This window comes from Salmo salar, chromosome ssa07, assembly GCF_905237065.1.
Source record: "Salmo salar chromosome ssa07, Ssal_v3.1, whole genome shotgun sequence".
Lineage (NCBI taxonomy): Eukaryota > Metazoa > Chordata > Actinopteri > Salmoniformes > Salmonidae > Salmo > Salmo salar.
The window spans coordinates 47,396,757-47,409,141 of NC_059448.1; the positions used below are offsets into that span (position 1 = coordinate 47,396,757).

The following is a 12,385-nucleotide window of genomic DNA, read 5'->3' on the forward strand; positions in this document are numbered from 1 at the left end:
GTCATGGTCAATTACCATTACAACTGCTTTTATGTCACGGATAATACATACTCCTGCACCTTGGAGCAATTACCGTATAGACGGAGCACTCAGGAAATATGCATCATCATTAAACAAGAATGTGCTACATGATTCACGACGCATACATTTAGACAAGAGTAAAAACCGCAGAGCACCGTGGGTAGGAAAGACGAAATGGATCAGACTCATGGGTGTGTGATTTACAGCTGAACAAAGCCCAACATTAAACAAAGGCGGTATTAAATATATATGGAAGACATTGCCTTTCCACACAGCGCTCCCTAAAGGTTATAGTAGAGTCGGAAACCCACACTCAGGATCCAATATCCTGATTCCTCCAGCCCAGGCCTGCTCAGTGCTCATGGATTAGGTGTATGGAAACCCTGACTGTCAGACTCCCAGCTTCTCTGGAGGGGAGAGGAATTATTTTATGAGAGGAAATGGCTGCTGGAGCAAGGCGGTGTTTTGGCACTCCCTGCCAGCCAGTCCACCCAGGCCAGGATCTGCATGACGGATCAGGGCCCACTCCATCCGACTGAGACAGACCTCTGCATGGTATTAAATGTTTGGGTGACTGCTAAGATTCATATAAACTCACATCCTAATATTATCTACCAAAGACATGATATCTCTGTGTGGGTGAGTCTATCGCCATAATGCATCCGTATACCTCACTATCCCTGAGATCTCTCGCCACAGTGGTCAGCTTCAGTTTCAGACTGGACACCTCGGTCATCAGCTCCAGCTTCTGTGCCTCCAGGGTCGACCTGCTCAACAGCTCCTGCACAGGACACAGTCACAGATTCAGTCACAAACGAGTAGGAACGAAGTGTATTAAGTGTGTTAATCAGTGTTCCTTCAGAAAGATCATTTGGATCAAAAGGCTGACCGATACCTTGAGCCCAAGGTTCTGTCTCATAAGACAGAACATCCTGCTAATAGCCATAATACACTACAACCCTGCTGGGGCCTCACCTGCTGCAGCGTTTCTTCAGTGGCGTCGAGTTTCTCTCTGTGTTCCTCCAGACACATGTCCAGATCCCTGATCTTCTCCCCCTGCACCTCCACCTGGTCTGAGAGAACACTCACCTGGGGACAGTCGTCACTCAATAATACGCCACGTCATCTTCGTGTTGTTTTCAGGGTATGGGTTAGTGATCTAAGAGCATGCTCTGTGATGCATGTCTTTCACTCACACCACGAATAAGTAAAAACTACTGAATTCAACAGCTACCTATTAAATACACTTTAAACAGAGCACCCTTTCTAATGTACAATGTTTTTTCTAATGTTCACATTTTCTAAATATGGGGTGGTATTTCCTATTTGTTAAAGCTGGTCTCTGCTTGTTCATGGCCTCGTGACACACACCTGGAGGACGAGACACTCCTTATCGCTCTCCACCCGTGACAGTCGTTCCTGGTAGATCATAGCAGAGCCATGTCCGTTGGTCTGAAATCACAAACAACCAAGGCCATCAGACGGCTGATCGCCAAGGGCTTAGGGAGGCCATAAATATGGTCAGGAATAACTTTTTTGCCCTATCACCATACCAGGAAAGACTCCTGACCCTAGGAATAGAGCAGCCTCCAGTCAAATGGAAGATGTACCACTCCATCTCAAAGGCCAGCATACAGCATTCAGGTGTCATATCATCCCTACATTGAAAAACATCACATGATTTTTCCCCGGGGGGAAAAAAAAGAAGGCCGGTGACACGTGAAATGCATGTTATTTGAGAGACACGTGAGGGTCAATAGGGTTCTCACACGCAAGTGCTTTGTGTGTGGAAATTGAAGTGGAAATTGAATCAAAAACTGAACTCCTCTTCTCATATTTCACACAGGGAAAGAAAGGGCTTGAGGGAGGAAAACATGAGCCTCACTGTGAATCATCTCCAGTGAAGAGGATGAACACCATTTCAGACACCGCTCCAGAGACACTTACTCACAAAGCATGTCATCACACAATAGCCATACAATCAAAGGAGTAAAGGTATAAATAACAGGTAAGGCTGTGAAGACAAAGCAGACCACTGCCTGTGCAATCACACAAAAGGAATCTAGTCTAAATTAAAGTACTTTGTGTGGAATACTCGTCAGCAATACATTTTCCATGATTACACTCAAATTCAGAATCTCTCAGGCATGAAAGAGATTCTCCGGTACTTCTGTATACTTTTTAGCCAGCAGTTCTGAAAATAGCGCTCACGAGCCAAAAGTTGATGGACCACATCATTGCTCTCGCTCTGCTACAGTGAGGGAAAAAAGTATTTGATCCCCTGCTAATTTTGTACGTTTGCCCACTGACAAAGAAATGACCAGTCTATAATTTTAATGGTAGGTTTATTTGAACAGTGAGATCCAGAAAAACGCATGTCAAAAATGTTATAAATTGATTTGCATTTTAATGAGGGAAATAAGTATTTGACCCTCTGCAAACCTCGACTTAGTGGCAAAACCCTTGTTGGCAATCACAGAGGTCAGACGTTTCTTGTAGTTGGCCACCAGGTTTGCACACATCTCAGGAGGGATTTTGTCCCACTCCTCTTTGCAGATCTTCTCCAACTCATTAAGGTTTCGAGGCTGACTTTTGGCAACTCAAACCTTCAGCTCCCTCCACAGATTTTCTATGGGATTAAGGTCTGGAGACTGGCTAAACCACTCCAGGACCTTAATGTGCTTCTTCTTGAGCCACTCCTTTGTTGCCTTGGCCGTGTGTTTTGGGTGATTGTCATGCTGGAATACCCATCCACAACCCATTTTCAATGCCCTGGCTGAGGGAAGGAGGTTCTCACCCAAGATTTGATGGTACATGGCCCCGTCCATCGTCCCTTTGATGCGGTGAAGTTGTCCTGTCCCCTTAGCAGAAAAACACCCCCAAAGCATAATGTTCCCACCTCCATGTTTGACGGTGGGGATGGTGTTCTTGGGGTCATAGGCAGCATTCCTCCTCCAAACATGATGAGTTGAGTTGATGCCAAAGAGCTCCATTTTGGTCTCATCTGACCACAACACTTTCACCAGTTGTCCTCTGAATCATTCAGATGTTCATTGGCAAACTTCAGACGGCCATGTATATGTGCTTTCTTGAGCAGGGGGACCTTGCGGGCGCTGCAGGATTTCAGTCCTTCACGGCGTAGTGTTACACCAATTGTTTTCTTGGTGACAATGGTCCCAGCTGCCTTGAGATCATTGACAAGATCCTCCCGTGTAGTTCTGGGCTGAGTCCTCACCATTCTCATGATCATTGCAACTCCACGAGGTGAGATCTTGCATGGAGCCCCAGGCCGAGGGAGATTGACAGTTCTTTTGCGTTTCTTACATTTGCGAATAATCGCACCAACTGTTGTCACCTTCTCACCAAGCTGCTTGGCGAAGGTCTTGTAGCCCATTCCAGCCTTGTGTAGATCTACAATCTTGTCCCTGACATCCTTGGAGAGCTCTTTGGTCTTGGCCATGGTGGAGAGTTTGGAATCTGATTGATTGATTGCTTCTATGGACAAGTGTCTTTTAGACAGGTAACAAGCTGAGATTAGGAGCACTCCCTTTAAGAGTGTGCTCCTAATCTCAGCTCGTTACCTGTATAAAAGACACCTGGGAGCCAGAAATCTTTCTGATTGAGAGGGGGTCAAATACTTATTTCCCTCATTAAAATGAAAATCAATTTATAACATTTGACATGCGTTGTTTTGGATTTTTTGTTGTTGTTATTCTGTCTCTCACTGTTCAAATAAACCTACCATTAAAATTATAGACTGATCCTTTCTCTGTCAGTGGGCAAACGTATAAAATCAGCAGGGGATCAAATACTTTTTACCTTCACTGTATGTGTGCATCTAACTAGCTGCCACTCAAATGGCAAGGGGCTGAAGCTAATTGTCTAAAACTCGAATTGCTAGGAGGCTGGCCCATGATGGGGAATTTTTTTGTTGTTGCTGACTAACATTAACAGCGTTTGCAACAGTAAGAGAACAGGGGGAGTTACTTACCAGTTGTCCCTGCTGCAGCCACTCCACTAGGCCGTCAGCGGTGGTGTCAGGGACCTGGCAGCGGAGGCCCTCCCTCTCATCCTGGTCCATCATCTCCAGCGCCGCCCGCAGGTCCTCCAGCAGGTGCAGCGCCCGCAGGCTTCCCAGGAAGGGAGAGGTGGGCGACTGGCAGTCAAACAGCCCATTGGAGTAGTCCATGGCCTTGGAGCCTGTTGGGACCAGGGTTAGGAGAGTGGTGGTTAGGAACAAATAAGCAAGTTAGAAGCTTAGATATACAGAACCAGTCAAAAGTTTGGACACACCTACTCATTCAAGGGTTTTTCTTTATTTTTTACATTGTAGAATAATAGTGAAGACATCAAAACTATGAAATAACACATGGAATCATGAAGTAACCAAAAAAAGTCAAATCAAAATATTTTTGTATTTGAGATTCTTCAAATATCAAGGCAAAGGGTGGCTGACAGCTTTGTACACTCTTGGCATTCTCTCAACCAGCTTCATGAGGTAGTCACCTGGAATGCATTTCAATTAACAGGTGTGCCTTGTTAAGTTAATTTGTGGAATTTTTTTCCTTCTTAATGCGTTTGAGCCAATCAGTGTTGCGACAAGGTAGGGGTGGTATACAGAAGATGGCCCTATTTGGTAAAAGACCATGTCCAAATTATGGCAAGAACTGCTCAAATAAGCAAAGAGAAAACTCGAGTCCATCGTTACTTTAAGTTTCTTCAAGTGCAGTCGCAAAAAACAAATGATGAAACTGGCTCTCATGAGGACCGCCACAGGAAAGGAAGACCCAGAGTTATCCTCTGCAGCAGAGAATAAGTTCATTAGGGTTACCAGCCTCAGAAATTGCAGCCCAAATAAATGCTTCAGAGTTCAAGTAACAGACACATCTCAACATCAACTGTTCAGAGGAGACCGCTTGAGTCAGGCCTTCATGGTCGAATTGCTGCCAAGAAACCATTACTAAAGGACACCAATAAGAAGAAAAGACTTGCTTGGGCCAAGAAACACAAGCAATGGTCATTAGACTGGTGGAAATCTGTCCTTTGGTCTGAGGAGTCCACATTTGAGATTTTTGGTTCCAAACGCCGTGTCTGAGACGCAGAGTAGGTGAACGGATGTGTGTTTCCCACCATGAAGCATGGAGGTGGTCGTGTGATGTTGCTTTGTTGGTGACACTGTCTGATTTATTTAGAATTCAAGGCACACTTAACCAGCATGGCTACCAAAGCATTCTGCAGCAATACACCATCCCATCTGGTTTGCGCTTAGGTCGGACTATCATTTGCTTTTCAACAGGACAATGACCCAACACACCTCCAGGCTGTGTAAGGGCTATTTGACCAAGAAGGAGCGATGGGGTGGGAACACCTTGAAGACTGCTGGACAAATCATTCCAGGTGAAGCGGTTGTGAGAATGCCAAGCGTGTGCAAAGCTGTCAAGGCAAAGGGTGGCTACTTTTAAGAATCTAAAATAACATATTTTGATTTGTTTAACACTTTTTTGGTTACTGATTCCATATGTTATTTCATAGTTGATGTCATCACTATTATTCTACAATGTAGAAAATAGTGAAAATAAAGAAAAACCCTTGAATGAGTAGGTGTGTCCAAACTTTTGACTGGTACATCTATAGTTTTAGCCCTGTGGTTAGAAGTTTGAGCCTCTCCCATCCTCTCCTAATTCCCTTCAACGAGGAGGATGAAAGACAATATCACCAGGTGGGATGTCATTGACCCATGTGATGCGCTGCAGATGTGGATTTCTGAATGTGTCCTGAAAAATCACATACCAGACATTTTAAAAGCAAAGAAAAACAGATTAGATATTGATTTTGTTTTTAAATGGTGCAAGAGGCCTGTTGGACTTGGAAAAGCCACGTTTCCAGTGTGTACTATAATCTGTCAACCTTCATAGAAATGTAGAAGAGAAAAATAAATAGAGGGATAAATAAATATACAAGTCTTCCCTAAAAAGGCAGCCAGGGATAGAGTGAACGCAGTGGGTTCTGTGGTAACAGGGGCTAGAGGATGTCATGTGATCAGCCATCCCTCTTGGAAAAGTCAATTCTATAAATTATACAAGTCAGTGGAAAACCCTGAGCTCTTAAAGCTGCCCCCTCTGCTCATCTACCATCAACAAAATAATAGGTCCAAAACTTCCCTCTGGTGTCTGACTTTGACCATTTTTTCTATTGCTTTGGTGCAATTGTCACTCAGAATGTGGTACATTTTCACAACTCTTAGTACAAAACAGACTCAAAAAGGCAGTTCAAAACTAAACACATTTTCAATTGACTAAGTACAAGATCATAGACACTTGTTTTTAATCTAAAAATACATGTTTCATATTGCAATTCATGTTTATTTAACTAGGCAAGTCAGTTAAGAACAAATTCTTATTTACAATGACGGCCTACACCGGCCAAACGACGCTGGGACAATAGTGCTCCGCATAAAAAGGACACCCGATCATGGCCGGTTGTGATACAGCCTGGATTCGAACCAGGGTGTCTGTAGTGACGCCTCTTGCACTGAGATGCAGTGCCTTAGACCACTGCGCCACTCGGGAGCCCATGTTCATATAAAGTTATTGCCTTTCACAACGCAATGTTCACATTACTTTTGATATGATTCTCTTTGGTTAAAATACATTTTAGAATTACTTAATCTGACTGTTCTTAATTGAAGTTGGGTGAAGCTATAGATTTTACATGGTTTGTCAGCTACAGAATGTATGTCACAAATTAAAGTGTATTGGTTGCGTACACAGATTAGCAAATGTTACAGCAGGTGCAGTGAAATGCTTGTATTCTAGCTCCTACAGTCCAGTAATACAATAACAATATGCAAATATTTCATAAAGTTCAAAACAAGAAATGCATCCCTTATACAGTAAACCTATGTCCAAAATTAAGTTGCTGGGGTCGCACTGCTCTACAAAAATTGCATTGGCCAATACAGTACTGTAATATCCCATTTACATAGCAGACACTTATCCAAAGTGACTACAGTCCACATATTTTTGTATGTGACCCAAGTGGGAATCAAAACCCACAACTCGTGTTGCTAGTGCCATGCTCTTATGAACTGAGCCACGTGCATGACCACTACAGTAAACACATACAAAACTGTAAAATACAATACAGATGGAAGACGTAGGATTGCCACCCCAACAGGCGTGCCACCCTCCCTTCAGGCCATGGATGAGGCATGCAATGCCTGCAAATCATATTAGCAGTAGGCCTTGAATAATCATTTGTTTCCATCACTGCTGAAACAATGGAACATCTTGCTTTCACATATTGGAGGACTGCACTGGGAAACATCCCAGACCAGTACCACAGCCACATCCTAAGAGCAGCAGCATGGGAACCCTAGTCCTGAGGATAGATATCAGGGGCTTATTTAAGAGGCATTTATGTAAATATTTGAGGGGGATCAGCCCCACAGTTCAAAATGTGAGTGTGAGTTTTGCGCGTTACCTGCTATGATCCCATCCATTTGCTCCAAGGCGGCTGCCAACATCTCACTGGCGTCGGACATCATCTTCACCCCCTCCCCCCCACTGTGAATCTGAAAGAAAACAGAAGTGTCAAGTAAAGACCAATGACAAACTGAACAGCCATTGCCCAGAAGACTACAGCCTACAGTACAAGTTAGACAATGTGCTTGTAAAAACAGTCTGAAAATATATGGCATTTTAATGGCTTTTAAAACTTGAGCAGTAAATTACATGAACCCCGTGGGAAGTTCAAGTCTACACATTACACACAGACAGAACTAAAGTGGACAGAGACCACCCAAGAGTCTGGACCCACCTACATTACGACACTAGCAGATCTTACAACTTTAGTGATGATTACAGTAATATTTGATGAAAGGCGTTTCTATGCACCTTAATTTGTAAGCCACTTCCTGGTAGTAAGGATAATGTTCTAACCTACAGTTAGTTGTAGAATGAAACTGCAAATAAGATGTAGGATTTTCTCCCTCCATGTGAATGGGACATTAGTGAATTCCCATGTCTTGTGTGATCAAGTGGTATTTGTTGTTTGGGGGCATCCCTGGTACATTTGGATGAATATGAAATCATATTCCTCTTTTTAACAATATATCCAATTGAAAGGTTTCTAAAGAAGACATTATCCATCATGAATATTCACGGTTGTATGATGACATTGACTGTTGTATTTCTCTCCCGATGCCTTGGCTGAATCAAATGTGTCTTAGCCTCATACTCCTACCTCAGAGTCAGAGTCAACAGATAAATCTGGTGCCTCACAACTTCTCCATTGACGACTGCATTTAGTACCGGCCTCAGCAATTAACTTTATAATGGGGTCAAGACTCAAGCCTATGACTGGGTATTACCTTGGAAATAATTTATGGTCTATTGGGTGTTTCAATGGAGCAGGTGTGGGGCATTTGGGCCACCTAATGAAAAGAGAGGATAAGGTGATTGTAAACTGCCAGACTGTTACCCAGCATTTGCATATGGAGATTTCCAATGTAGGCCAATGCTCTTAGTTGATATTGACTGTCTAGGTAAAAACAATTGATCAGTGCCACTGGAATCAAAACCAGAAAGAAATCTAGGACCATGGGATTGCGAGTGAACTGAACTGTAAGTAACCACAACATGCAAGTCAAAAACAAAGAGGAGCTCTCAGAGGCAAAATCATAACAGTGATTTCTCACCCCAGAAAAGATTCCCTCAGACCAGTCATGGGAATTGAGAGTTGGCTCTTATCTGGAATAATGGTGCCATTCTACCAGGGATCTCTCCCCACAGCGTGTTGGCTTGACTGGAAATCCAAGCTTCCATAACAAAGCATCACTCCCAGCCTCCTAACCCCACATGCAGCTCATTCACCTAAATGGACCAGACAACTTCACTTTCATGGTAGGTCTAACGTTATATTACATATTGAATTCACGAAAACAAATGTACAATCTGAAAGAGAAATGTAAAATGGCCATGAGAGGATATGAAATCATCACGACGCAAAGTCAATTGAATTGGAGGGTAATGAGATAGAGCCCTCTCCTTGTCCAGGGAAGCATAACTCAGGGTAGGAGAGGGGGGGCTAAAAGAGCTACATTAAATAATTGGCCTTTATTAGAGGCAGGGAGAGGGAGCCTGCACATTCAACACGGAGGGCATTGTGTCCTGTCACCCACTTCCATCATGGGCCCTTTAGGCTACATGGGTAATACTCCCTTCAAAATAGGCTCACATTCACATTGCTATACAGTTGCACTACTCAATAAACAATGATTAAATTGTGCCAGCGATGGAAGTGCAACTGAAAAGGGAGTTGCGCACACAGAAACATTTTCCAGTAGAAAACAATTCCAGTTTTATAAAGCTGCCCACATAATTGTCTTGGATGGTTCACACCCTTAAAAAAAACAACACATAAAGCAGAATCATTGTTCACTGGACATTCCAAATAATAACTGAAATAATCTGAACAACGTTATCGTCAAGATTAATTATATGCTGACTATTTTGGCTGAAAAATACTGCACCAAACATCTTAGATGTAAAATTGTGCAACTAAGATCCCTTCAGCAAAAACTTAAAACCAATGACAGATTTCTTTAGTCATCTTAGATAAATTCTGACTAGTTTGAGGAAGTGTATACTGGCTACGGCATCTCAAACTGGACAAACAGTACTATTTCCGCTTTTTCTTATAAGAGAGTATGCGAGCACACTCGTTTGGTTAGCCGAGTTCGGCTAGGCGCCTGCCGAACTGAAACATGCTGACGCCTTTAGTACCATTGCTTTTTCCTCCCAAGGCATTTCCTTCTGATGGAGAGCCATCCCACTCCAGAGAGGGAAACCCAAAACGTGTCTCACACCCCAAGAGGGAAACCCAAAACGTGGACATGTTTCTAACTGGAACAGCAGTATTAAGAATTCAAACATGAACGTTCCCTCTCTGGGATAGGAAAATGAAACTAATAAGGAGCATAAAGAAAGGGTAGAGGTAAGGCACTAAAAGCAGGCAAGCTCTAGCTCCTTTAACATAATAATTAAGTAGGTCGAATGCTTCTGAAACACAGGATTTTGCACAAAAGTTTCTATGCGAGATGAAAGATCAGCAAATTTGACAAGATATCATATAACTTCTTTAACTTTCATCCTCTTTTACCCCTTCTGCTTCTCTCTCAGTCTCATGGCTTGAGGTCACAGTAAATAAATGGTTTTTTTTTTTTTAAAAAGGTGGACCAGCAAATTAGTATTATTCCAGTCTCACATGACTGATATTTAATAGGGAGAGACCATAACAGTTTACATGTGATGTAAATATACTGCTCAAAAAAATAAAGGGAACACTTAAACAACACATCCTAGATCTGAATGAAATAAATAATTTTATTAAATACTTTTTTCTTTACATAGTTGAATGTGCTGACAACAAAATCACAAAAATAATCAATGGAAATCCAATTTATCAACCCATGGAGGTCTGGATTTGGAGTCACACTCAAAATTAAAGTGGAAAACCACACTACAGGCTGATCCAACTTTGATGTAATGTCCTTAAAACAAGTCAAAATGAGGCTCAGTAGTGTGTGTGGCCTCCACGTGCCTGTATGACCTCCCTACAACGCCTGGGCATGCTCCTGATGAGATGGCGGATGGTCTCCTGAGGGATCTCCTCCCAGACCTGGACTAAAGCATCCGCCAACTCCTGGACAGTCTGTGGTGCAACGTGGCGTTGGTGGATGGAGCGAGACATGATGTCCCAGATGTGCTCAATTGGATTCAGGTCTGGGGAACGGGCGGGCCAGTCCATAGCATCAATGCCTTCCTCTTGCAGGAACTGCTGACACACTCCAGCCACATGAGGTCTAGCATTGTCTTGCATTAGGAGGAACCCAGGGCCAACCGCACCAGCATATGGTCTCACAAGGGGTCTGAGGATCTCATCTCGGTACCTAATGGCAGTCAGGCTACCTCTGGCGAGCACATGGAGGGCTGTGCGGCCCCCCAAAGAAATGCCACCCCACACCATGACTGACCCACCACCAAACCGGTCATGCTGGAGGATGTTGCAGGCAGCAGAACATTCTCCACGCCGTCTCCAGACTCTGTCATGTCTGTCACGTGCTCAGTGTGAACCTGCTTTCATCTGTGAAGAGCACAGGGCGCCAGTGGCGAATTTGCCAACCTTGGTGTTCTCTGGCAAATACCAAACGTCCTGCACGGTGTTGGGCTGTAAGCACAACCCCCACCTGTGGACGTCGGGCCCTCATACCACCCTCATGGAGTCTGTTTCTGACCGTTTGAGCAGACACATGCACATTTGTGGCCTGCTGGAGGTTATTTTGCAGGGCTCTGGCAGTGCTCCTCCTGCTCCTCCTTGCACAAAGGCGAAGGTAGCGGTCCTGCTGCTGGGTTGTTGCCCTCCTACGGCCTCCTCCACGTCTCCTGATGTACTGGCCTGTCTCCTAGTAGCGCCTCCATGCTCTGGACACTACGCTGACAGACACAGCAAACCTTCTTGCCACAGCTCGCATTGATGTGCCATCCTGGATGAGCTGCACTACCTGAACCACTTGTGTGGGTTGTAGACTCCGTCTCATGCTACCACTAGAGTGAAAGCACCGCCAGCATTCAAAAGTGACCAAAACATCAGCCAGGAAGCATAGGAACTGAGAAGTGGTCTGTGGTCCCCACCTGCAGAACCACTCCTTTATTGGGGGTGTCTTGCTAATTGCCTATAATTTCCACCTGTTGTCTATTCCATTTGCACAACAGCATGTGAAATTTATTGTCAATCAGTGTTGCTTCCTAAGTGGACAGTTTGATTTCACAGAAGTGTGATTGACTTGGAGTTACATTGTGTTGTTTAAGTGTTCCCTTTATTTTTTTGAGCAGTGTACATTAAAAGGGAAACTGTACTTCCGTATTTTGCCTCGTTTTGAAGATATTTTTTTAGAAACAGTTTGGGGCCATGACTGAAGCCAAACCAGAGTTGTCTTGTGGGTGTGGTTTGATGTAGAGGTCGACCGATTAATCGGAATGGCCGATTAATTCGTGCCGATTTCAAGTTTCAAATCGGTAATTGGCAATTTTGGACACCGATCATGGCCGATTAAATTGCAATCCATGAGGAGACTGCGTGGCAGGCTGACCACCTGTTACGCGAGTGCAGCAAGGAGGCAAGGTAAGGTGCTAGCTAGCATTAAATGTATCTTATAAAAAACAATCAATCTTAACATAAATCACTAGTTAAACTAGTAATATCATCAACCATGTGTAGTTACCTAGCGTGTCCTGCGTTGCATAAAAATTGATGCGGTACCTGTTAATTTATCATTGAATCATAGCCTACTTCGCCAAATGAG

The 12,385-nt window shown here is 43.7% G+C and overlaps 1 protein-coding gene across 6 annotated transcripts in view; it reads right to left on the reverse strand.

Annotated features, from left to right (window-relative positions):
* The window catches only part of LOC106609411 (liprin-beta-1), a 37,533-nt gene that overhangs the window by 14,246 nt on the left and 10,902 nt on the right, over positions 1–12,385 (reverse strand). For all 6 annotated transcript variants that reach the window (XR_006770660.1, XR_006770661.1, XM_014208210.2 and 3 more), the window contains exons 2-6: positions 7,504–7,594; positions 4,013–4,221; positions 1,393–1,473; positions 997–1,110; positions 692–802 (exon numbers count right to left, since the gene is read on the reverse strand). Coding sequence is in view for 4 of the 6 variants with exons in the window: in XM_014208210.2 (XP_014063685.2) it covers positions 692–802; positions 997–1,110; positions 1,393–1,473; positions 4,013–4,221; positions 7,504–7,567 (579 nt within the window). In the remaining 2 variants the exon portion in view is untranslated. The remainder of the gene's footprint in view (positions 1–691; positions 803–996; positions 1,111–1,392; positions 1,474–4,012; positions 4,222–7,503; positions 7,595–12,385) is intronic.